Here is a 27,909-nt window from a genome sequence, read left to right on the forward strand (position 1 = left end):
TGACACTCCAGCTGGTCTTGGAATCCGTATGACCAGACTCTGGATCTCCAGATCTTGTTCCATTGGAAGAAAAAAACTCTCTGTAGTGTCTAGTATTATTCCCATAACCAACAACCGCGTCGGTGGGCCATCAGTGATTCTGGTAAGTTCAGGAGCCAACCCTGTTGTTGAAGAACTGTCAGGGAGAATGCAACGTTTTGCACCAACTGGATTCTTGATCTCGCCGTCATCAGGAGATCGTCCCCGTACGGGATAAACGTGGCTCCGTACTAGAGAAGGAGTACCATCATTACTGCCATCACCCTGGTGAAACTGGTAATGACCATCCTGAATAGCAAACCTCAGGTAAACTAAAGCAGAAGAAAATGTAATTAGACCTCCTTTATTCTTCTTTAGATTGGATTTGAATTTCTTTAAAACAGAGGATGATTTCTGCCCCTGTGACCTTGAAGAGGCTGCTGACCTCTTCCCTTTTCTTCTTCCTCTACCTGCAAAGAAAGAAGGGGGAATCCATATCTATCGGGCTGACATGACTGCATCTGACAATTATGCGTCATCATCCGTTGTGAGGGAACATAGGCCCCGAAGAAAGACCTACCCACGGCATCTGCCAAGATCAAATTAACTAGGTCATCACCGAACCGGACTTTCACCTTCATCTGGAAAAGACTCCATATCTTCTCGGAGTCAACCTTAGCATTCCATTGGTGAATACACAACTCCCTCCTAGCCGAAACCATGGAATCGGACCACGAACCCAAGAGTCCTTTATCCCTTGCAGACACACGAAAGCATGCTGCAGCGTCCTTGATACGACGCAACGTAAGGAGTATACCATCTCTCCCCAGGGTATCTATAACGGATGACCAGGCAACCGACCATTTTTGAATACTACTACTCCCCATGCGCATGTAATGGCCAGGTCTAACTGTCGTACGCGTGGACACATAACGAAAGCTTCCTACATATGATCCGCTGGCTTCGTGACAGGGCCCCACGCAGAACAGGGGGTGACACCCACTTTATTCTATCCGCGGCGGGAAAAGAATAAACAATCGGAATCCTCTTGAGGATTTGAAATTATCTTGACAGGGCTGACCCAGACCTTCTCGAACAGAGCATTCAGCACATGAGAATGAAGAATGTTACTTCAGCAGTATTATAAAATAGATAGATAGATAGATAGATAGATAGATAGATAGATATATATATATATATCTATCTATCTATCAAGTGTCAAAAAAGAGCTGCGCATTCAAACCCACTTAACTTTAGGATATTAGTCCATTATTAGATATCCGTGTCCCGTTTCTTGATGTATGATGCTGCCTCCTCCGCTATAAAACCAGAACCACTGGTTTGCATGCACATGTAACAGAAGAAGAAACACCCCCTGACGAAGTCTGTTGACGAAACGCGTTGGGCGTGGCCTGTGGAGCGAGAGACATATGGTCTTTGATGTGTCTGGTCCCAGTGAAATAACAGGAGTTACCTGCGGCTTTTGCGGCCAGCAGTACGAGCCGTATGCGGGAGGACATTTCCAGAGGCTCGGTCGTTGCCATATGGAGAACCGAGTTCATCTATTAAAGCTGAGATGTATGTGAGCATGTTTTTATAATAAATGGAATTGTGAATCTTTTACTCATTTGCGCCCTCCATTCTTCTTCTGATATATATATATATATATATATATATACATACACATACATACACACATATATATATATATATATATATATATATATATATATAAACATATATATACACACACACATACAAAAATATATACATATACGCACATAGACCCCTTTGTTCGGAACAGCAGGGTCCACAGTGACGTTAATACGTCCTTATTATGTACTAATCATGTACTAAATGCTCTTTTTTGGGGGGGATCTCATCAGGAAGCATTATGGTCGACACAGGAATTAGCATCCGTGTCGGTATAAGGGAGTGGTAACTGGGCAAAATAGCCTGTTTTTGACCCCGAGGTGTCTGAGGGAAACATAGGTATGACCAAGACATCCATAGGTATTCCTGTGTCTCTTACACCAAATTATTCATCCTTACTATATATATATATATATATATATATATATATATATATATATATATATATATATATATATATATATATATTGGGCAAGAGAAATGTACAGGTGCGCTAGTAGATCTTAATTCATGGTTTGCAGTCCACAGGTAATTCCACCCCTTGGCTGTTACACTGGTGAACCACCACCGCTGCAATTCTCCAAAATACTCAGGACCCCTTGAGCAAATTCCTGGAAAAAAGGAATTCAGGAGAATGCGCCCATAGTGTAAATCAAATTTATTTCTTAAAACATTTCATTAAAAACGAATCACAGGTATAGGTGTACTAATACCTTTTTAGACCCACTCTTTGGGCCAGTTTGTGCGCATGAACAAAAATCCACAAGGCTATTACACCAATCACTGTGTCCAGAAGCCAGGACCGTGCACCGCGCTGCTGTCAGAAGCCCGTCCGGCCACACGCAGCGATCACAGCGAGAAGCATTCACCGAGTGAAGCAGACGTCTAGCAAGCTCCGCCCCAATGCGTTTCGTAAGCACTTCGTCAGGAGGCTGATATATATACATAGCCCTTTTTGGGGTGGTCTTCAGTATACCGGCGGTCGGGCTCCCGGCGACCAGCATACCGGCGCCGGGAGCCCGACAGCCGGCATACCGACACTTATTCTCCCTCGTGGGGGTCCATGACCCCCCTGGATGGAGAATAAAATAGTGTGGCGAGCGCAGCGAGCCCGCAAGGGGCTCATTTGCGCTCACCACACTGTTGGTAAGCCGGCGGTCGGGCTACCGGCGCCGGTATGCTGATCGCCGGGAGCCCGACCGCCGGCATATCGTAGTGAACCCCCCTTTTTGATATGCATCACATTAATATGCAATTTTTTTACCCAGTCATATATTGGAGGTGCCGACAGGGCCACCCCCTCGCGTCTGTGTCCCCAATATAGTTTTCATTCACTTACATGTTGACTCACATGTATCAGGAGTCGGCCGTGCCGACAGGGTCACTCCCACGGCAGTTTGTAAGAAGCACTCCACCTCAGACATGCCGACACACGTGTACCCAACATGACAGAGAGACACTGAGTTTGTCAGCTCATAACACAGCGCTTAATTAACAGTTCTGTACATTAAAGAATGCCCCCAAACCTTTATATTACACATATATTTCACCATTTGACTGTGCCCCCCCCTTCCCGTTTTGCACCCTGATACATTCAGCAGTGTAAGGAAGGACCAGTGTACAGCAAAAAGAAAATGGCGCTGTGTGAGCTGTGAGGGCTAAGCCCCGCCCCCGCAATGGCGCGCTTCAGTCCCGCTATTTTAGTTAAAATTTTTATACTGGCGGGGGTTAGGACAGTGCCCCAGCACCTATGTACCCTGTTGCCAGTGTTATAATTGAGGTGTATATGCTGCCCAGGGCACCCCCCACCCCGCACCCTGGAGTGCCTCTGTGTGTGGGAGCATGGCGCGCAGCGTGCGATTGCTGTGCGGTACCACAGAAGCCGTCACTGAAGTCTTCTTTTCTTCTTCTAATCACCTGTCTTCTGTCTTCTGGCTCTGCAAGGGGGGTGATGGCGGGCTCTGGAAGTGAACCCCTAGAATTACCTAGTGTTCCAAACCCTCAGGAGCTAATGGTGTCGTGTAGCCAAGAAACAGAGCCTTTAAACTCCCTAGAAGTAGGACTGACTTCTCTCCCCTAAGTCCCACGATGCAGGGAGACCGTTGCCAGCAGCCTCTCTGAAAATAAAAAACCTAACAAAGTCTTTTCCGAGAAACTCAGTAGAGCTCCTCAGTTGTGCATCCAGTCTGCCTGGGCACAGATTCTAAACTGGAGTCTGGAGGAGGGGCATAGAGGGAGGAGCCAGGTCACACCATTTGAAAGTCTTGAAGTGGCCATGTCTCCTCCTATACCCCATGGTTCTTGAAGTGACCCCAGCATCCTCTAGGACGTATGAGAAATTCTATTTTCTCTTACGTCCTAGAGGATGCTGGGGTCCACATTAATACCATGGGGATGTACCAAAGCTCGTAGTACGGGAGGGAGAGCGCGGAGGCTCCTGCAGAACTGACTGCCCAAACTTCAGGTCCTCTGCTGCCAATGTATCAAACTTGTAGAACTTTGCAAACGTGTTCGACCCCGACCAAGTAGCCGCTCTGCAAAGCTGTAAAGCCGAGACACCCCGGGCAGCCGCCCAGGAAGAACCCACCTTACGAGTAGAGTGGGCCTTAACTGACTTAGAAAACGGAAATCCTGCCTTAGAATATGCATGCTGGATAGTGAACCTGATCCAGCGAGAGATGGTCTGCTTAGAAGCAGGACACCCAAGTTTCTTGGGATCATACAGGACAAACAGAGAGTCCGATTTTCTGTGACGAGAGGTCCTCTTCACATTGATTTTCAGAGCCATTACAACATCCAAGGACTTTGATGAAATTGAGGAGTCAGAAGCAAATGGCACAATAGGTTGGTTGATATGAAATGCCGACACAACCTTCGGAAGTAACTGCTGACGAGTCCGGAGCTCAGCTCCATCTTCATGGAAGATCAAGTAGGGGCTCTTAAAAGACAAAGCCCCCAGCTCCGACACACATCTAGCAGAAGCTAAGGACAAAAAAGTGACAGCCTTCCATGCGAGAAACTTGACCTCAACCTCCTGTAGAGGCTCGAACCAATCCAATTGGAGAAACTGCAGCACCATGTTAAGATTCCATGGTGCCGTAGCCGGCACAAAGGGAGGCTGGATGTGGAGAACCCCTTTCAAAAATGTCTTAACTTCCAGGAGGGTAGCCAACTGTTTCTGGAAGAAAATGGATAGGGCCGAAATCTAGATCTTTACGGATGCCAACCTCAGGCCCATATCCACACCTGCTTGCAGGAAGAGGAGAAACCGTCCCAGTTGAAACTCCACCGTAGGAAACTTCTTGGACTCACACCAAGATACATATTTTTTCCAAATACGATGGTAATGTTTACACGTTACAACGTTCCCAGCCTGTACCAGGGTAGGAACAACCTTGTACGGAATGCCCATCCGAGCTAATTTCTGGCGTTCAACCTCCATGCCGTCAAACGTAGCTGCAGTAAGTCTTCATAAGCGAACGGCCCCTGCTGCAACAGGTCCTCCAGAAGAGTTAGAGGCCTCAGCTCTTCTAGCAGTAGATCCAGAAGATCCGCGTACCAAGCCCTTCTTGGCCAGTCGGAAGCAATGAGGATCGCCTGAACTCTTGTTCTCCTTATGAGTTTTAGAACTCTTACAATGAGTAGAAGTGGAGGAAACACGTACACCGACTGGAACACCCACGGAGTCACTAGGGCGTCCACCACCACGGCTTGCGGGTCTCTCGACCTGGAACAATACCGCCAAAGCTTCTTGATGAGTCGAGACGCCATCATGTCTATGTGAGGTACACCCCAAAGATCCGATACCTCCGTGAACACCTCCGGATGGAGTCTCCACTCTCATGGATGGAGATTGTGTCTGCTGAGGAAGTCCGCTTCCCAGTTGTCTACTCCCGGAATGAAGATTGCTGACCGCGCTAACGTGCGTTTTTCTGCCCAGAGGATGATTCTTGTTACCTCTGACATTGCAGCTCTGCTCTTCGTTCCGCCCTGTCGGTTTATGCAAGTCACTGTCATTACATTGTCCGACTGCATTTGAATGGCTCGATTTCGCAGAAGATGGGCCGCCTGGAGAAGACCGTTGTAGACGGCTCTTAGTTCCAGAATGTTTATTGGTAGGCTGGATTCCAGGCTTTACCACCTTCCTTGGAAGGTTTTCCCCTGAGTGACTGCGTCCCAGCCCAGGAGACTTACATCCGTGGTTAGAAGGATCCAGTCCTGAATCCAGAACATGCGGCACTCCAGAAGGTGAGGTAGTTGTAGCCACCAGAGGAGTGAAATCCTGGCTTTCGGCGACAGACATATTCTCTGGTGATGGAAGATGAGATCCCGTCCACTTGTCCAGGAGATCCAGTTGGAAGGGCCAAGCATGAAAACTTCTGTACTGGAGAGCCTCGTAAGAGGCCACCATCTTCCCCAGAAGGCGAATGCACTGATGAACCGAAACCCGGGCTGGCTTCATGACATCCGGGACCATTGTTTGTATCACCAACGCTTTCTCCTCCGGAAGAAATACCCTCTGCAATTCTGTGTCGAGGATCATTCCCAGAAAAGACAACCTCCTGGTCGGCTCCAATGTGATTTTGGAAGATTCAAGATCCAAACGTGTTCCCTGAGCAGATGAATCGTGAGAACAATGGACTGCAACCACCTCTCCCTGGACGATGCCTTTATCAGCAGATCTTCCAGATATGGGATTTTGTTCACCCCCGGTTTGCGGAGGAGAACAATCATCTCTGCCATCACCTTGGTGAACACCCTCAGTGCTGTGGAGAGGCCGAATGGTAGTGCCTGGAATTGATAGTGACTGTCTAACAGTGCAAATATGAGATAAGCCTGGTGAGGCGGCCAAACCGGAATGTGGAGGTACGCATCCTTGATATCCAGGGATACCAGAAACTCTCCCTCCCCCAAACATTAAATCACTGCTCTGAGAGACTGCATTTGAATTTGAACACCCTCAGGTAAGGGTTCAACGACTTCAAATTCAAAATTGGTCTGACCGAACCATCCAGTTTCGGTACCACGAAAAGGTTTGAATAATAACACTTGCTTTGCATATGAGGTGGAACTTGGACAATGACCTGTGATTTTTCTAATTTTAGGATGGCTTCCTGTAGGATAGCCCTGTCTGTCAGCAAAGCTGGCAAGCCTGATTTGAAGAATCTGTGAGGCGGGAGTTCTTGAAACTCCAGTCTGTACCCCTGGGACACAATATCCTGTACCCAGGGATCCAGGCCGGACGTCACCCAGACGTAACTGAAACGTCCCAGTCTCACACCCACCAGTCTGTCCTCCAGGCTTTGAGGTCCACCATCATGCTGAGGAATTGAGGAACCAGAAGCAGGTCTCTAGTCCTGGGAGCCTGCGAGCGCAGGCTTTTTGGATTTTGCCCGACCACCTCTAAAGAAAGTGGTAGAAGGCTTGGGCTTTTTTGTCTTAGCGGTCCGAAAGGACTGCTGCACAGCTGAAGAAAACTGTTTCTTCGTAGAAGGAGTAGCACAGGGAAGGAAAGGTGACTTACCCGTGGTTGCCGTGGAAATCCACGCATCCAACGTTTCCCCAAATAGCGCCTGACCTGTGTAGGGTAGGTTTTCCACACTTCTCCTGGATTCCGTGTCTGCAGACCATTGGCGTAGCCAGAGTCCCCTGCGGGCTGAGACTGACATGGAAGATTTCCGTGCAGTCAGCGTACCCAGATCCTTCATGGATTTCACCATGAACCCCACAGAATCCTGTATTTTACATAAAAACAATTCAATGTCACTTCTATCCATTGTATCCAAATGCTCTAGTAATGTGCCTGACCACTTTACTATGGCTTTAGAAATCCATGTGCAGGCAATAGTGGGTCTTAACGCCACTCCTGAAGCAGTGTAAATGGATTTCAGTTTAGTGTCAATCTTACGATCAGCCGGTTCTTTTAACGCTGTAGAACCAGGGACAGGTAAAACCACTTTTTTAGACAGTCTGGAGACAGATGCGTCAACAATTGGTGGCTTTTCCCATTTGTTCCTATCTTCCTCAGGGAAGAGAAAAGCAACCAGAACTCTTTTTGGGATCTGGAATTTTTTCTTTGGGTTTTCTCAGGATTTTTAAAATATAGTGTTTAATTCTTTAGACGCAGGGAAGGTTAGCGAGGCTTTCTTACTGTCAGTGAAGTAATCCTCCTCAACCTGCTCAGGTGTGGTGTCATTAATGTTTAACACATCTTTAATGGCCTCAATCATGAGCTGCATTTGCAAGGGATGTCGCCCCCCTCAGCACATCCCATCACCGTCTGTAGTATCAGAATCGGTATCTGTCATCTTGCATAATTTGGGCAAGTGCACGTTTCTGTGGGAACATGCTAGGGAATTTTGCAGGAATAGGGACAGAGCCTGATTAAACTGCCATAGACTTCTTCAACACCTGAGTTTCAGTCTCAGTATTAGCAACCCTAGTAGAGATCTGAGAGTTCATTCCTTTGATAGAAGTTAACCACTCAGGTTCAACAATAGGGATCTGAGACAAAGCATTACAATCCTGTGTACATGGAATGGTGGAATGGATCCCTCCTGAGAGGAAACATCTTCTGCAGCATATGACACAGAGTCCTTAGGCATGGCTATGTGAGATACAGTATTAAACACCCACACACACACAGGGAACTGTCAGACACCGTTCCCCCCCCCCCCCCCCCCCCAAGTATGCCACAGAGAGAATCAGAGATTGGAGCCAACCCACACACAGCGCTATTTGAGGTAGAACTAATGAAACTACCAGCGCTGTCTGTTTACCTTTATAGACTACACAGACTTTACACAGCCTCCTCCCCCCTTCTGCAACCCCTTGGTACCGCACTGGATAGCTGGAGTTGCTTGGAGGGACAGCTCTCCCTGTCAGCGTCTGTTGTATAGGAACAGCAGGCAGGAAAATGCTGCTGGGTCCGCTCTGAGAAGCTCCGCCCCCCGAACATGGTGCTGCTTCCCGCTCTTCATTGTATTGTACTGGCCTGAGGATTTGTGCTGCCAGCGATCTGTGGACCCGGACAGGCATGCTGACCAGTTTATGGTATAGGCACTGGCTCAGGGCGCCCCTCACAGCGCCGCAATATCAAATGCTGAGCTCCGAAGCGCAGTTAGTACTGCGCTCCCTACCCTGTTGCCGCCATCTTCACACCGGCTCCCCGCTTGCCAGGGGGAGCGGTGACTCACTCGCCACCGAAATCTTCTGGCTCTGTAAGGGGGTGGCGGCATGCTGTGGGAGTTAGCGGTCATCTGGAGCGGCTAACGATCAGCACCATCAGGAGCGCAGTGTCCTGTCAGCGGAGATAGTGGCGCAGGTCGGACACTACTCCCCCCCCCTTAGTCCCACGAAGCAAGGAGGCTGTTGCCAGCAGCCTCCCTGTAAAATAATAAACTCTAAAAAAAACTTTTACTAGAGAAACTCTGGAGAGGTCCCCTAGCTGTGACCGGCTCCTCCAGGCATATTTTCTAAACTGAGTCTGGTAGGAGGGGCATAGAGCCAGCCCACATTCTCAAACTCTTAAAGTGCCAGTGGCTCCTAATGGACCAGTCTATACCCCATGGTACTAATGTGGACCCCAGCAACCCCTAGGACATAAGAGAAATAATTAAAACCTGATCATACGGGTTCTTGCAAATAATTACTGTAAATATTTTTCACAGTAACTGAAGACATATTCCAAAATGAAAATGTACTCCTTTTATATGCGGAAAATGGGCCAACATTACACACTTTCCTGGTCATAGAGTATGGTTAAATATCAGACCTATGCTCATCTAACTGATGCAGCCATTATACATAGAGGGATCGCCAACCCTCCACAAATAATGCCAAACTCAGACAGATTACTGCTTCACAATTAGTTATAGCAAGAATAAATTAAATTATTATTTTACATTTCCATAAATTGCAATATAGTTCCAACCCCCTATTTGCTTGGTGGTTTTTTTTCACCATTTATTGATGGCGTCGTCGGAGATTGCTGCATGCGGCACATTGCAGGACCATAGAATCCTCTGGGGACTACAGCAGATATATCAGATATCTTCTACAGACCTATTTAATACATGTGGGGATCCATATGTATTGCAGTAAACAGGTGTTTCCGCATTTTTGAGCTTGATACATGCTGCCCTGAATATTTTTCCCAAAACCATATTGGTAGATTAACTGGATTCTTACAAATATTAACAGTTATTTAAACCAGAGCTTCCCAAAGTCAGTTATTACATTCCAGGTTTTAAGTATATCCATGCTTGAGTTCAGATGGTTCAATAAAATTGACTGAGGTACTAATTAAGCCACCTTTGCTCAAGCATAGATAAACTCCAATGAGGCATTCAAATCACTTTTTGTGCACTCTCAGGCGCCCGAGCAGGCCAGCAAAAATGCACACCTCCACGTGCGTCTGTGTCTGCACAATTTACGGGCGCACAAACATATTATATCAGCAGGTGTCCTAATTTTTCAATCTCAATACACTGTACTGATTACCTACTATTGGAACCAGCTGCTCCCACTTAATAGTCTGAAGTAAACTATAATTATAGAACAATTAAATATCTAAAGAGAGCGCATATATTCCAATGTCATTTATTATATAAAAGATATTTTTACTTCTAAAAAATCAGCATAAATAATGCATATATACACATAGTAACACTTATTAAGCTAGAAAACACTGCAGTGTCTAATAGTCACAGCTCCACCATGATAATCAGAATTCATACATATAATGGCAGTCCAAAATCAAAGATTTAAAAAGTCTCTTTTTAGGCTCCTATGTCCAGAGATGGTTTAGGACCGTTGTTATTTAAATGGCCCACTTTCTTCCTATGGCTACAAGAAATTCATTTGGTGACCAAAAGGATGTATGGCTTTAGATCCAGGCGTTTTAAGTTATGATTTATGGTGCAGTTTCTAAATCATTAAGATCTGGTACATAATCACCAGGAGCCCGCTGAGACCAGCCGCCGCTCTGATTCACTTTTCTATTGCCAGCGTGTAGTGTGGTCCGAACAGGTGCAATGACCGGATAGGTCAATGCAGGGTTTCTCACCTCACTTCTCCGCTGACCGCGTTGTGAAACCTCTTACAGGATGGAGCGGCCGGCAACCGCAGTGCCACAGGCAAAACGTCCCTCCGCCGGAGGGGCCCCCGGATGGGCGGTCTCCCTTCTCTCCGGTCAAAACGGACCTGCTGGTGGACGTCATAGTCAGCTGTGTTGATCTGCCAGGTGGATTGATCACTCGTAGCCAGGCAGGATAAATGCGGCCAGAATAGCAGAATTTAGGAGCCAGCAGATGTTTCCTAGCACGGTGTCTGATCCTTAACGCGTTTCTCCGTTATAACATTTAGAACGGTTTCCTCAGAAGGTATACAACCGTTGTCCACACTCTGATATTTAAACATACTGTCATCCAATCGTATGCTGACTCTCATTATAACCTCCAGGTGTGTTAAAGTGTTCTAAGCATGGATGGTATTATAACACAAAGCAATTCTCTTATATATAGATGCATGGGAACATGTCCCCTATTAGTATTACAATACAGTGCAATTCTCATCTTATAATTTTATTAATATACGTTTCTAAAAAAACAAATAAAAAATATATATAAAAACACCATTTAACAGCTATAGCAACACGTTGGACTGTGAAAGAAAAAATTTTTTTTGTGGAGATCAATATTAGATATATATGGATGTGAGGCACAAATAATGATATATGGCTTCTATAGCCGAACGGTTAGAGCTTCTGCCTAGTAATCTCCAGCCCCGGGTTCGAGACTCACTCCCCACCGCTTTCCAGTATATTTTTACTTTAATAAATTTGAATATATTCTTTAATAATTTATATATAAATACAAATTTAATTCATAGCTGGTTCTTCTCACTTCCATTGGTTTCTCTATATATCATCCACTCTATATTACGACCCTATCTACACAACTCAGATGGGTACGTGTTTTCTTTGCACATAGAGATTTAACTCTTTAACAACCTAATAAAGCTTTGGGAAGCTAATTCTGCAGAGTATACTAGCTGAAAAGATCCCTAGGGACAATCGATTCTCCGTTAATAGTATGAAACTCAGTTCTAACTTCAGACCAACATATTGTATTGACAACCGTCCATAATTTAAAATAACCCCAGGAACCCAAACCAAATACTATAGATCACAACCCCATCAGCTATTAGTTCAGATGTTTTACCCATATACTAGACTGGTTTATATCTTTACCTTTGCAATCTTATATATTGTTCATTTCTATATTATCATTAGGTCCCAAAGGAGACCGGGAGCCCAATGAAAAAATCCAAAAAGCCTCTCTTTTACTTAATTTATTGTATCTATCACCACCTCTAGCTGTATTGGGTATATGCTCAATCCCCTGTAGCATCAGGACATCCAGATTACCCTCATGTTTGTTTTTGATATGCGCTGACAGGCTACGTGTTCTGATCCCTTTCATTATATTACGTCTATGTTCTTGAAACCTAGTATTGAGTTTTCTAGTCGTCCGACCCACGTATTGAGCTCCACATCTACAGGTGATTAAATAGATCACATATGTCGTGTTACAGTCAATATGTCCTTTAATCTCAAACTCAGTGTTATATGTAGTAGAACGAAAATGCATGCTATTGTGTGCCATATATTTACACGTCATACATTTTTCACGGCCACATCCAAAACAACCCTTTTTCAAGGGAGGAGTATTAAGCCACGTGCTGTTCATTGTTTTATGTGACAAAAAAATAACATAATGGCTAGGAGTAAGATAGCTCTGTAGATTTCTAGTTTTTCTAAAAACAATCTGTGGTTCTGCTTCCAGCAGAGGTGCTAACAATTTATCTGCCTTTAAGATTGACATATTGTTTCTTAACAAGGTCTTGATTTCTCTTGAACTAGAATAAAATTTTGTTATAAATCTAAGTGGGGTGTTTTCTTTAGAGAGGATAGAACTATTTTTCTTAGTGGTAAGTAGTGTCTTTCTATCTGCTTTTCTAGCATATTCCCATGCTTCCTCTAAGATTTTCTCCGGATATTCTTGTTCTAGAAGTGCAAGAGTAAGATCGTGAGCTTGACGATCATATTCCCCTATATCCGTGCAGTTCCGTCTGTGTCTCATATACTGGCTTTTAGGTATATTTCTAAGCCATGGCAAATAATGGCAGCTTGAATGGTGTAAGAATTTGTTACAATCTACCTCCTTCTTAAATGTGGACGTGATTATACTGCCATTCTTCACTTCTAGGGCGATGTCCAGAAAGGAAACTCTAGTGTCGTGAATAGTGCTAGTGAGTTTTAACCCATAGTTATTCTGGTTCAAGTGATCTACAAATGCCTTGGCTGAACTTAAATTACCTTCCCAAATAAAAAACATGTCCTCTATGTATCTGCCATAGAGCACCAAGCCCGCCCCAATGGCACATGGCCAGATGAGTGTATTCTCAAAGCTGCCCATGTACTTTTGGTCACCAAATTAATTTCTTGTAGCCATAGGAAGAAAGTGGGCCATTTAAATAACAACGGTCCTAAACCATCTCTGGACATAGGAGCCTAAAAAGAGACTTTTTAAATCTTTGATTTTGGACTGCCATTATATGTATGAATTCTGATATCATGGTGGAGCTGTGACTATCAGTGTTTTCTAGCTTAATAAGTGTTACTATGTGTATATATGCAATATTTATGCTGATTTTTTAGAAGTAAAAATATCCAATGAGGCATGGCTGGATACGAACGATATATTCTCCATACTATTCTGCGTGCATTGGTGGCAATATATTAGAAAATAATAATAAATGTAACGCTTTTTACATTAAGAGTTTTCTATATAAATTAAATGCGTTTTCTACCATTAGAACGCGTTAAATGAATATATGTTGAGTTTAAAAAAAGTCCCTGTGAAATGATTTTGTGCAAAGCAAGTCTCCACGCAGAGAATATGTGCTACGTAATACGACAACATCATTGTTTTTAAATACTTTAGTTACACAAAACTGAAAGAGATTTTGTTAGGTACATTTGTCCCGGTCTCTCTCTGGCGTCACATGTCTGCAGGGGGTGGTATTCATGTGACCGTCGATCGGGAGACCGACGGTCACATGACCTCCACCAACATCCCACCCCCTCACAATCCCGAAGGTCGGTATGCAGACCAACAGGGACTATTTCCACTTGTCGGTGTCCAAGACACCCATAGCGCCACTGAGCTCGCAGCGTGGCAAGCGCAGCGAGCCTGCAAGGAGCTTGCTGCACTCGCCCCTGTCCGCTGGGATCCCGGCGTCGGTATGCTGACCGGCGGTCTCCTGACCGCTGGTCAGCCATACCACACCCGTCTGCAGGGGAGATCTGCAGCCAGAAACCGTGCTCACTGCGGAGTGACTTTTTGAATTTACTATATATGTTCTGCTGACACATTTACTACATCATTTGTATTGTAAGAGTACTTTATGCAAAGCGGAGCTATGTTTTAACAACAAACAGAAACACATCTGCCTAGTAGATTAAAAAAAAAAAAAGACTTGGGGAAAAAAATAAAACACAGAGTGAAGCAGAATCCCCAATGATTTATTTCTTTTTTCAATGGAGAAATGCATGTGCAAATCAATAAAAAAAAAACCTCTTAACTACATATAAGTATTGCTATAAATACTTTTGTTCTTATTTTATGCCTTTATTTAGCAGAGTATTATGATATACTGCACTAGCAAATGTCATTGAGTTGGGTTACCGGATGTGGTCATCTGTGCCAAGAACAGCAGATATATAGAAGTAGCATCAAGCTGCAGGTGGCCCCATTGGTCGTCTCCCACCACAGTGGAACAGGTGAATGTGTTATACTTTGCATGTAGTGAATCTTTGGTACTCTGACTGTATTTGAATTCTTCAATCTTGGTAACCTACAGAAAGTGCATATAATCAGGAATTGCCAATTCATAGTAAATCACGGTTATGCTAAAGAGGGAAAGAAATTGTTCATTTCATAATAGTTAAAAAAAAAAAATTTAAAAAAATAGTAAAATAGAAAAATAAACCAAAACCTTTGATGAATTTATGATGGTTGAATAAGATTCTCTTTCTTTCCTATTTTATTATCCAATATCATGAGAAAACTTCTGAGGATTCATACCTAACTTACATATAACATACACACTGGGGTTTGGATTTCAGATTTCGTAAAAATGCAAATAAAATGCATATAAGCCACATTGTATTTATGCACACATTTACAAATGTGAAAACTCATGTACTTCATTGACAATGTGGTTCCAACGAGATGAATTTAAGTTTTTAGCTAACTTATTATTACATTTTATTCTAGGGCTCCACAAGTGTTTCGCAGTGCCATATATATGGCCGACATTAGAATAATATATGGTACACGGAACTTAAAATTACAGTAACAGAAAAACTAAAACAGAGCACAGGTAACAATGAGCAACACAATTCTCAGTACACACTACAGCCGAGATGAAAGGAAGCAAAAGGAGTAGTCAACAAACTACTAGGGGTGGGCAGCCATTGTAAGAGTTAAAATAAGATTTTACTTACCGGAAAATCTATTTCTCGTAGTCCGTAGTGGATGCTGGGGACTCCGTAAGGACCATGGAATAGACGGGCTCCGCAGGAGACATGGGCACTTTAAGAAAGAATTTGTATTCTGGTGTGCTCTGGCTCCTCCCTCTATGTCCCTCCTCCAGACCTCAGTTAGAGAAACTGTGCCCGGAAGAGCTGACAGTACAAGGAAAGGATTTTGGAATCCAGGGCAAGACTCATACCAGCCACACCAATCACACCGTATAACTTGTGATAAACTTACCCAGTTAACAGTATGAACAACAACAGAGCATCAGATCAACCCTGATGCAACTATAACATTACCCTTATTTAAGCAATAACTATATACAAGTATTGCAGAAGAAGTCCGCACTTGAGACGGGCGCCCAGCATCCACTACGGACTACGAGAAATAGATTTACCGGTAAGTTAAATCTTATTTTCTCTAACGTCCTAGTGGATGCTGGGGACTCCGTAAGGACCATGGGGATCATACCAAAGCTCCCAAACGGGCACCGAATGAGCAAACACAAGGTCCTCCTCACCCAGGGTATCAAACTTGTAGAACTTTGCAAAAGTGTTTGAACCTGACCAAGTAGCTGCTCGGCAAAGCTGTAATGCCGAGACCCCTCGGGCAGCCGCCCAAGAAAAGCCCACCTTCCTTGTAGAGTGGGCTTTTACTGATTTTGGCAGCGGCAATCCAGCCGCAGAATGAGCCTGCTGAATCGTGTTACAGATCCAGCGAGCAATAGTTTGCTTTGAAGCAGGAGCACCCAGCTTGTTGGATGCATACAGGATAAACAGCGACTCAGTTTTCCTGACTCTAGCCGTTCTGGCTACATAAACCTTCAAAGCCCTGACCACATCTAGTAACTCGGAATCCTCCAAGTCACGAGTAGCCACAGGCACCACAATAGGTTGGTTCATATGAAAAGATGACACCACTTTTGGCAGAAATTGTGGACGGGTCCGCAATTCTGCTCTGTCCATATGGAAAACCAGATAGGGGCTTTTATGTGACAAAGCCGCTAATTCTGACACACGCCTAGCCGAAGCCAAGGCTAATCGCATGACCACCTTCCACGTGAGATATTTTAACTCCACGGTTTTAAGTGGTTCAAACCAGTGTGACTTCAGGAAACTCAACACCACGTTAAGATCCCAAGGTGCCACTGGAGGCACAAAAGGGGGCTGAATATGCAGCACTCCCTTTACAAACGTCTGAACTTCAGGCAGAGAAACCAGTTCTTTTTGAAAGAAAATTGACAGGGCCGAAATCTGGACCTTAATGGAACCCAATTTTAGGCCCAAAGTCACTCCCGACTGTAGGAAGTGAAGGAAACGGCTCAGCTGGAATTCCTCCGTGGGGGCATTCCTGGCCTCGCACCAAGCAACATATTTTCGCCATATACGGTGATAATGTTTAGCCGTCACGTCCTTCCTAGCCTTTATCAGCGTAGGAATAACCTCATCCGGAATGCCTTTTTCTGCTAGGATCCGGCGTTCAACCGCCATGCCGTCAAACGCAGCCGCAGTAAGTCTTGGAACAGACAGGGCCCCTGTTGCAACAAGTCCTGTCTTAGAGGTAGAGGCCACGGGTCCTCTGTGAGTATTTCTTGCTGATCTGGATACCAAGTCCTTCTTGGCCAATCCGGAACAATGAGAATTGTTCTCACTCCTCTTTTTCTTATGATTCTCAGCACCTTGGGTATGAGAGGAAGAAGAGGAAATACATAAACCGTCTGGAACACCCACGGTGTCACTAGTGTGTCTACAGCTATCGCCTGAGGGTCTCTTGACCTGGCGCAATACCTCTGTAGCTTTTTGTTGAGGCGGGATGCCATCATGTCCACCTGTGGCAGTTCCCACCGACTTGCAATCTGCGTGAAGACTTCTTGATGAAGTCCCCACTCTCCCGGGTGGAGGTCGTGCCTGCTGAGGAAGTCTGCTTCCCAGTTGTCCACTCCCGGAATGAACACTGCTGACAGTGCGCTTACGGGATTCTCCGCCCAGCGAAGAATTCTGGTGGCTTCCGCCATCGCCACCCTGCTCCTTGTGCCGCCTTGGCAGTTTATATGAGCCACTGCGGTGATGTTGTCTGACTGAATCAGAACCGATTGGTCGCGTAGCAGGGTCTCCGCTTGACGTAGGGCGTTGTATATGGCCCTTAGTTCCAGGATGTTGATGTGAAGGCAAGTCTCTTGACTAGACCACAGACCTTGGAAATTTCTTCCCTGTGTGACTGCCCCCCACCCTCGGAGGCTTGCATCCGTGGTCACCAGGACCCAGTCCTGAATGCCGAATCTGCGGCCCTCGAGAAGGTGAGCACTCTGCAGCCACCACAGGAGAGACACCCTGGCCCTGGGGGATAGGGTGATTAACCGATGCATCTGAAGATGTGATCCGGACCATTTGTCCAGTAAGTCCCATTGAAAAGTCCTCGCATGGAACCTGCCGAAGGGAATGGCCTCGTATGATGCCACCATCTTTCCCAGGACTCGAGTGCAGTGATGCACTGACACCTGTTTTGGTTTTAATAGGTTCTTGACCAGGGTCATGAGTTCCTGAGCTTTCTCTATCGGGAGATAAACCCTTTTCTGGTCTGTGTCCACAATCATGCCCAGGAAAGGCAGACGAGTCGTAGGAACCAACTGCGACTTTGGAATATTTAGAATCCAGCCGTGTTGCCGTAACACTTCCAGAGAAAGTGATACGCTGTTCAGCAACTGCTCTCTTGATCTCGTTTTTATGAGGAGATCGTCCAAGTACGGGATAATTGTGACCCCTTGCTTCCGCAGGAGTACCATCATTTCCGTCATTACCTTGGTAAATATTCTCGGTGCCGTGGAGTGACCAAACGGCAACGTCTGAAATTGGTAATGGCAATCCTGTACCACAAATCTTAGGTACGCCTGATGAGGTGGATAAATGGGGACATGAAGGTATGCATCCTTTATGTCCAGAGACACCATAAAATCCCCCCCTTCAAGGCTTGCGATAACCGCTCTGAGCGATTCCATCTTGAACTTGAACCTTTTCAGGTATATGTTCAGGGATTTTAAATTCAATATGGGTCTGACCGAACCGTCCGGTTTCTGTACTACAAACATGGTCGAATATTAACCCTTTCCTTGTTGAAGGAGGGGAACCTTGACCACCACCTGTTGAAGGTACAATTTGTGAATTGCAGCTAGCACTATCTCCCTCTCGAGGGGGGAAGCTGGCAGGGCCGATTTGAGGTATCGGTGAGGGGGCATCTCTTCGAATTCCAGCTTGTATCCCTGCGACACAATATCTATCGCCCAGGGATCTAACTGGGAGTGAACCCACATGTGGCTGAAATTTCGGAGACGCGCCCCCACCGGGCCTAGCTCCGCCTGTGGAGCCCCTGCGTCACGCGGTGAATTTAGTGGAAGCTGGGGAGGACTTCTGTTCCTGGGAACTAGCTGTGTTGTGCAGCTTATTTCCTCTGCCCCTGCCAAGAAAGGACGCACCTCGGACTTTGCCTCTTTGTGATCGAAAGGACTGCATTTGGTAATACGGTGCTTTCTTGGGTTGTGAGGAAACAAATGGCAAAAAATTTGACTTTCCAGCAGTAGCTGTGGAGACTAGGTCCGAGAGACCCTCCCCAAACAATTCCTCACCCTTGTAAAGTAAAACCTCCATGTGCCTTTTTGAGTCGACATCACCTGTCTATTGCCGAGTCCACAATACCCTTCTGGCAGAAATCGACATAGCATTTATTCTAGAACTCAGTATACTAATGTCTCTTTGAGCATCTCTCATATATAGGACAGCGTCTTTTATATGCCCCAGGGTCATTAATATAGTATCCTTGTCTAAGGTATCAAGTTCCTCAGACAGGGTATCTGTCAATGCTGCTACAGCGCTACACACCCAGGCCGACGCGATCGCCGGCCTCGGTAAGGTACCTGAATGCGTATAAATGGACTTCAGAGTACCCTCTTGCTTTCTATCCGCAGCATCTTTTAGGGTGGCCGTATCCTGTGACGGCAGGGCTACCCTCTTGGATAAGCGTGTCAAAGCTTTGTCCACCCTAGGGGAGGATTCCCAGCGTAACCGGACCGTTGGCGGGAAAGGGTACGCCATAAGCATCCTTTTGGAAATCTGCAGTTTTTTATCTGGTGATTCCCAAGCCTTTTCACATAACTCATTTAGCTCGTGTGAAGGGGGAAAGGTCACCACCTGCCTTTTTTCCCCATACATATGAACCCTCTTGTCAGGGACTGAGGTTTCCTCTGTGATGTGCAACACATCCTTAATTGCTATAATCATATAACGGATGGCTTTAGCCAATTTTGGCTGTATTTTAGCATCATCGTAATCGACACTGGAGTCAGAATCCACGTCGGTATCTGTGTCAACAATTTGGGATAGTGGGCGCTTCTGAGACCCTGATGGCCCCTGCGACATAGGATCAGGCATGGGCTGAGACCCTGACTGTCCTGAGGCTTCAGCTTTATCCAACCTTTTATGCAAGGAATTTACATTATCATTTAAAACCTTCCACATATCCATCCAATCAGGTGTCGACGCCGTCGGCGGAGACACCACATTCATTTGCTCGCACTCTGTTTCCACATAGCCTTCCTCGTCAAACATGTCGACACAAGCGTACCGACACACCATACACACAGGGAATGCTCTTTTCGAAGACAGTTCCCCCACAAGGCCCTTTGGAGAGACAGAGAGAGAGTATGCCAGCACACACCCCAGCGCTATACAACCCAGGAATAACACAGTAACTTAATGTTAACCCAGTAGCTGCTGTTTTATATTGTTTTTGCGCCTAATTATGTGCCCCCCTCTCTTTTTACCCTCTTGTACCGTGTATCTGCAGGGGAGAGCCTGGGGAGCTTCCTCTCAGCGGAGCTGTGAAGAAAAGATGGCGCTGGTGAGTGCTGAGGAAGAAGCCCCGCCCCCTCAGCGGCGGGCTTCTGTCCCCCGTTTATGTACAATATTATGGCGTGGGCTCATACATATATTCAGTGCCCAACTGTATATATGTCAAACTTCTGTCAAGAGGTCCTAATTGCTGCCCAGGGCACCCCCCCCCCCCCTGCGCCCTGCACCCTTACAGTGACCGGAGTATGTGGGTGTATGTGGGAGCAATGGCGCACAGCTGCAGTGCTGTGCGCTACCTCAGTGAAGACTGGAGTCTTCTGCCGCCGATTTCGAAGTCTTCTTGCTTCTTATGCTCACCCGGCTTCTGTCTTCCGGCTCTGCGAGGGGGACGGCGGCGCGGCTCCGGGATCGGACGACGAGGGTGAGATCCTGTGTACGATCCCTCTGGAGCTAATGGTGTCCAGTAGCCTAAGAAGCAGGACCTATCTTCAGAGAGTAGGGCTCCTTCTCTCCCCTCAGTCCCACGATGCAGGGAGTCTGTTGCCAGCAGAGCTCCCTGAAAATAAAAAACCTGACAAAACACTTTCTTACAGCAAGCTCAGGAGAGCTCACTGAACAGCACCCAGCTCGTCCGGGCACAGATTCAAACTGAGGTCTGGAGGAGAGACATAGAGGGAGGAGCCAGAGCACACCAGAATACAAATTCTTTCTTAAAGTCCCCATGTCTCCTGCGGAGCCCGTCTACTCCATGGTCCTTACGGAGTCCCCAGCATCCACTAGGACGTTAGAGAAACAGTAATGAGCTGAAAGAGATGCAGGCAGGGGTTAAAGTGAGCCGGAACAGGGCGGAACTGCGTTCCATCAGTTCCACTTGAAGACGGAACGCAGTTCCGCCTCTTTCGGCTCACCTAATCCGATGTGTGCCCGGCGCAGCAGGGAGATGCCAGGCGCACGCTGAGATTGTGTTACCAGGGGGCGCCCGGCTCTCTCCACAGCGGAGGCCGGTGGCAGGAGCTCACTACTGAGCTCCTGCTTCCGGCTCTGTCAGTGTGCGCTATGGGAGAGACGTCATGATGTCTCCCCCATAGTGCCGAGGAGCAGGCGACGGAAGGACTGCAGCGGTCGGATGCGGGAACGGGGCTTGGTGAGTATTGTGTTTGGTTTTTTCATGTTTGAGTGTATCAGTGGCACACCTACTGGGGGCAAACTACAAGGGGGTATTACTACTGGGGGCAAACTACAAGGGGGTATTACTACTGAGGGCAAACTACGGGGGGGCAAACTACAAGGGGGCAAACTACAAGGGGGCATAACTGCAGGGGCTATAACTACAGGGAGCATTACCAGCGGGTGGGCTAAACTAAAGGTGGGGTAAACTACTGGGGTCATAACCGCAGGGGCATTACCACTGGGGGCATAACTATAGGGGCATAACTACGGGGGGCTTAACGACTGAAGGCATTACCATTAATGGCATTGCTACTGGGGGCACTACTAATGAAGGCATTGTAAAGGGGGCACTTCATAAGGGGCATCACTCCTGGGGACATAAGGGGTACTACTACTGGGGGCATTGCATAAGGGGCACTACTACTATGGGCTCTATAAAAGGGGCACTACCACTGTGGGCACTACCAGTACAGTGGACATTGCATAAGGGGCACTACAACTGTGGGCATTGAATAAGGGGCGCTACTGCTGTGGACATTATGTGTATTACAGGGTGCTACTACTGTGTGCTTTTTGTATAAGGGACACTAATGTGTGTTATAACATGAATAAGGGACACTACGATGTGGTGTAATGTGAATAAGATTGTGCTACTGTGTGGCATAATTTTAATTGGGAATACTATTGTGTGACCACGCCTCTTTCTTTTTGAGACCACGCCCCTTTTGGGGGTAGGGGGAGTAGGAAGTGAGGCATAGGTGGCAAAGGCATGAGGTAGTGGGCTGGGATAGTGGCCTTGAAACTAGGTTATGCAGAAGAGTACGCTGTGATGAACTTATTGGGTATCATGCACAACACACACAAAAGGCATCTTAAAACTAAATTATGCAGCTGATTTATCAATGAGATCTATCATACAGAACATATTTTAAAATAGGATTTTAATACCTACCGGTAAATCCTTTTCTCTTAGTCCGCAGAGGATGCTGGAGATGCTTCAAGAACCATGGGGTATAGACGGGATCCGCAGGAGACATGGGCACACTATAAGACTTTGAATGGGTGTGAACTGGCTCCTGCCTCTATGGCCCTCCTCCAGACTCCAGTTATAGGAACGGTGCCCAGGGAGACGGACATTTAGAGGAAAAGGATTTATTTCATTATTTTAAAACCAAAGTGAGATACATACTAGCTCACACCTCAAACACAACGTACAACATGGCATTCAACAACAACGCATGCAACAGCATGACCAGCAACAGGCACAGATTGACTGAACTCAACGCAACACGAGCGTAACTATAACCAAACTGCAGATACAGCCCGCACTGGGACGGGCGCCCAGCATCCTCTACGGACTAAGAGAAAAGGATTTACCGGTAGGTATTAAAATCCTATTTTCTCATACGTCCTAGAGAATGCTGGGGATGCTTCTAGAACCATGGGGTTTATACCAAATCTCTAGAACGGGCGGGAGAGTGCGGATGACTCCAGCACCGATTGACCAAACGAGGTCCTCCTCAGCCAGGCTATCAAACTTGTAAAACTTTGCAAAGGTGTTTGATCCCAACCAAGTAGCAGCTCGGTAAAGTTGTAACGTCGAGACCGCTCGGGCAGCCGCCCAGGATGAGCCCACCTTTCTGGTAGAATGGGTTTTCACCGATTTCGGTAACGGCAATCCTGCCGTACAATGAGCCTGCTGAATCGTATTACAAATCCAGCGCGCAATAGTCTGCTTAGAAGCAGGAGCCCCAATCTTGTTGGAAGCCCACAGGACAAACAGAACCTCTGGTTTCCTAATCTGAGCCGATCTGGCGACATAGATCTTCAAAGCTCTGACCACATCGAGAGACTTTGATTCCGCCAAGGCATCAGTAGCCACTGGCACCACAATAGGCTGGTTCACGTTAAATGATGAAACCACTTTTGGCAGAAATTGCTGACGAGTTCTCAACTCCGCTCTATCAGCATGGAAGATTAAACTCAGACACTCGCCAAGGCCAACAACATGACTACTTTCCAAGTAAGGAATTTTAACTCAACCTTGCGCAAAGGTTCAATCCAATGCGATTGCAGGAACTGCAACACCACATTAAGATCCCACGGTGCCACAGGAGGCACAAATGGAGGGTGGATGTGCAGCACGCCTTTCACGAAGGTCTGAACTTCTGGAAGGGAGGCCAATTCTTTCTGAAAAAAGATCGACAAGGCCGAAATCTGTACTTTAATGGAGCCTATCTTTAGGCCCGCATCCACACCTGCTTGCAAAAAATGGAGCAAACGCCCCAGGTGAAATTCTTCCGTAGGAGCCTTCTTGGATTAACACTAAGACACATATTTTCTCCAAAATACGGTGGTAATGCTTTGCCGTTACTTCTTTTCTAGCCTGAAGAAGTGTGGGAATGACTTGACTGGGAATACCCTTTCGGGCTAGAATTTGGGGTTCAACCGCCACGCCATCAAACGCAGCCACGGTAAGTCTTGATACACGCACAACCCCTGTTGCAACAGGTCCTCCCGAAGAGGAAGAGGCCAGGGATCTTCTATGAGCAACTCCTGAAGATCTGGACACCAGGCCTTCTTGGCCAATCCGGAACAATGAGTATCACCTGAACCCTTGTTCTTCTTATAATTTTTATCACCTTCGGAATGAGTGGAAGTGGAGGGAACACATATACCGACGGAAACACCCACGGTGTCACTAGGGCATCCAACGCTATCGCTTGAGGGTTCCTTGACCTGGAACAATATCTCTGAAGTTTCTTGTTGAGGCGGGACGCCATCATGTCTACTTGAGGAACACCCCAACAACTTGTCACTTCTGCAAAGACCTCTCGATGAGGAACACCCCAACAACTTGTCACTTCTGCAAAGACCTCTCGATGAAGACCCCACTCTCCTGGATGGAGATCGTGTCTGCTAAGGAAGTCTGCTTCCCAGTTGTCCACTCCTGGAATGAAGACTGCTGACAGAGCACTGGCATGTCTATCCGCCCAGCGAAGAATCTTCATGGCCTCGGCCATCGCCGCTCTGCTCCTTGTTCCGCCCTGGCGGTTTATGTACGCCACTGCTGTCACGTTGTCTAACTGAATCAAGACAGGCAGACCTCGAAGAAGATGTTCTGCTTGCAGAATGCCGTTGTAAATGGCCCTTAATTCAAGAATGTTTATGTGTAGACAAGCTTCCTGGCTTGACCACTTTCCCTGAAAACTTCTTCCCTGTGTGACTCCTCCCCAGCCTCGGAGGCTTGCATCTGTGGTCACCAGAATCCAATCCTGAATCCCGAACCTGCATCCCTCCAGAAGGTGAGAACTGTGCAGCCACCACAGAAGGGAGATTCTGGTCCTGGGAGATAGAATTATTTTCCGGTGCATGTCCAGGTGAGACCCGGACCACTTGTCCAACAGGTCCCACTGAAAAACCCTGGCATGGAACCTGCCATACAGAATGGCCTCGTAGGCCGCCACCATCTTCCCCAGCAACCGAGTGCATTGAAGAACTGACACCTTTGCTGGTTTCAGAATCTGTTTTACCATGTTCTGTATTTCCAGAGCCTTTTCCACTGGAAGAAAAACTCTCTGCAATTCTGTATCCAGAATCATACCCAGAAAAGACAGCCGTGTCGTCGGATCCAACTGTGATTTTGGCAAATTTAGGAGCCAACCATGTTGTTGCAGAATCGCCAGTGAAAGGGCAACATTTTTCAGCAATTGTTCCTTGGATCTCGCCTTTATGAGGAGATCGTCCAAGTACGGGATAATTGTGATTCCCTGCTTGCGCAGGAGAACCATCATTTCCGCCATTACTTTGATGAACATCGTCGGAGCCGTGGACAGACCAAACGACAATGTCTGAAATTGGTAATGACAATCCTGAACAGCAAATCTCAGGTAAGCCTGATGTGGAGGATATATGGGGACATGCAAGTAGGCATCCTTTATGTTGACCGACACCATAAAATCCCCCTCCTCCAGACTGGAGATCACTGCTCGGAGAGATTCCATCTTGAATTTGAATTTTTTTAGAAAGAAATTGAGGGATTTTAGGTTCAGAATCGGTCTGACTGAGCCATCCGGCTTCGGGACAACGAACAGGCTCGAATAAAAGCCTTCCCCCTGTTGTGACGGGGGTACCCTGACAATTACTTGATTTTGACACAACTTTAGTATCGCAGCGCATACTACCTACCTTTCTATAAGAGAAGCTGGCAAGGCCGATTTGAAAAATCGGTGAGGGGCACATCTTGAACCTCTAATCTGTATCCTTGGGTTACTATTTCTACTATCCAAGGATCCAGGTCCGAGTGCACCCAGACCTGACTGAAAAGTCTAAGACATGCCCCCACCGGTGCGGACTCCCGCAGAGGAGCACCAGCGTCATGCGGTGGATTTGGTAGAAGCCGGAGAGGACTTCTGCTCTTGGGAAATTGCCACAGCCTGTGACCGTTTTCCCCTTCATCTTCCTATCGCAGCAAGGAAGGAGGACCCTCGTCCTTTTTTTAATTTATTGGGCCGAAAGGACTGCATCTGATAGTGAGGCGTTTTCTTCTGCTGTGCAGGAACATAAGGTAAAAATGACGACTTACCCTCGGTAGCCGTAGACACCAGGTCAGTGAGGCCGTCACCAAACAGGTCACTACCGTTAAACGATAACGACTCCATCGCCTTCTTAGAGTCAGCGTCAGCATTCCATTGATGAATCCACAATGCTCTCCTTGCTGAGACTGCCATGGCATTGGCCCTTGATCCCAAAAGGCCAATATCCCTCACAGCTTCTTTTAAATATGCTGCAGAGTCCCTGATATGACCCAGAGTCAAAAGCACGCTATCCCTGTCTAGGGAATCTACCTCAGATTACAAGTTATCTGCCCACTTTTAAATAGCGCTACTCACCCATGCCGAAGCAACGGCAGGCCTGAGTAGCGACATAAATGGATTTTAGTGTATTTTCCTGCTTACGATCCGCAGGATCTTTTAGGGCTGCCGTGTCAGGAGACGGAATCGCCACCTTTTTGGATAGACGCGATAAAGCTTTGTCTACCGTGGGGGTTGACTCCCACTTTTCCCTGTCCCTAAATGGAAACGGATATGCCACTGGAATTCCTTTGGGAACCTGTATCTTCTTGTCAGGATTTTCCTAAGCCTTTTCAAAAAGCGAATTCAGTTCATGAGAGGGAGGAAACGTTACCTCAGGTTTCTTTCCTTTATACATACAGACCCTTGTATCAGGAACAGTAGGGTCCTCTGTTATATGCAACACTTCTTTTATTGCCACAATCATGTACTGAATGCTCTTAGCCAGTTTTGGATTTAATCTGGCATCACTTTAGTCGACACTGGAATTCGTGTCGGTATCTGTACCAGCTATCTGGGTAAATGCACGTTTCTGTTACCCCAAAGGGGTCAGAGCTTGTGACAAAGCATCCTCCATGGATTTCCTCCATGTCTGGTTCTTAGACTCAGCTCTATCAAATCACATTTGCATTTAAAACACTCAACATATTTAGAATGGGGTTTAAAAAATTCCCAGATCTGCACCTGTATATGTAAGCTGCTTTGATTTTGATTCCAAATTAAACAATACAAGTTATATCAAAGCGCTATGAGTGGAAAGGGAAGGGGAGGGGGGAGGGGAAGATACCAGTATGTTTACAGCTCTTTTTTGAGTTGATAAGATGTGTCCGGATTTTTTAATGAGTGAATTTGGATTCCATATAACTGCCTTGTGGGATATCCTCAGCAGGTAGTAGTGGGCTAAACTGTCCCTATCTGTACCTTGCTGTGTTGATAATTTCTAGTTCCCGTGGCTGGTTTCCAAACTTCTGCCTCACAGTCTTCACGGCCGAGTTGCGGGTTTTTGCAGCACTTCATAAGGAATGATCTTCAAAGTCAAATAACCTGTCATACCGAGGGAGTGATTTATCTGATTGAATGCCCATGTGGCTACCAATATGTAGGCCAAACAAAAAGAAAATTAAGCATTCGCATCTCAGAACACCTATATAATATAAAGAAAGGACTAACGACTCATAGTGTATGCCAACATTATCTGGAACATCACAGTAAAGATGCCTCCAACCTCTCATTTATGGGTATACAAAAAGTTCAAAAAAATTGGAGAGGTGGAAATAATGTAGCAGAATTATTAAAGAATGAAACAAAATGGATATACCATTTAAAAACCTTGCAACCGAATGGTCTCAATATAGATATAAATGTAAAAACTTTTTTAGAGTAAAATACTCAGATTCTTATAAAGATATCCTATATAAATAAAGATAATCTTTTTTTAAAATATATTTTTATAATATTTTAACATATATTAACTTCACATAACTTATTTACACATTAATCCCCCAATGATACCAGTAAAAGAAAAAAGCATGAGGTTCCCACCAAAATATGACATCACTTCCTGTTTTATAAACAAAGGATTTCCGTTTTTTAAATGTTTTATAAATAAAGTTTTTTAGATTTAATTCAATAAATAGAGCATCTCATGCAATACACCTTATCCATGACTAAGTGCTGAGGCATGAAACGCGTTGGACCGTATGACCGGAAGTACGTCATTGCCGCGACCGGAAGTGCTGCAAAAACCCGCAACTCGGCCGTGAAGACTGT

General features: G+C 46.0%; 1 protein-coding gene across 12 annotated transcripts in view; it reads right to left on the minus strand.

Annotated features, from left to right (window-relative positions):
• The window catches only part of PHKA1 (phosphorylase kinase regulatory subunit alpha 1), an 828,488-nt gene that overhangs the window by 652,713 nt on the left and 147,866 nt on the right, over positions 1 to 27,909 (minus strand). For all 12 annotated transcript variants that reach the window (XM_063937031.1, XM_063937029.1, XM_063937030.1 and 9 more), the window contains one exon: positions 14,424 to 14,592. In XM_063937031.1, the coding sequence (XP_063793101.1) occupies positions 14,424 to 14,592 (169 nt within the window). The remainder of the gene's footprint in view (positions 1 to 14,423; positions 14,593 to 27,909) is intronic.

This window comes from Pseudophryne corroboree, chromosome 8 (genome assembly GCF_028390025.1).
Source record: "Pseudophryne corroboree isolate aPseCor3 chromosome 8, aPseCor3.hap2, whole genome shotgun sequence".
NCBI lineage: Eukaryota > Metazoa > Chordata > Amphibia > Anura > Myobatrachidae > Pseudophryne > Pseudophryne corroboree.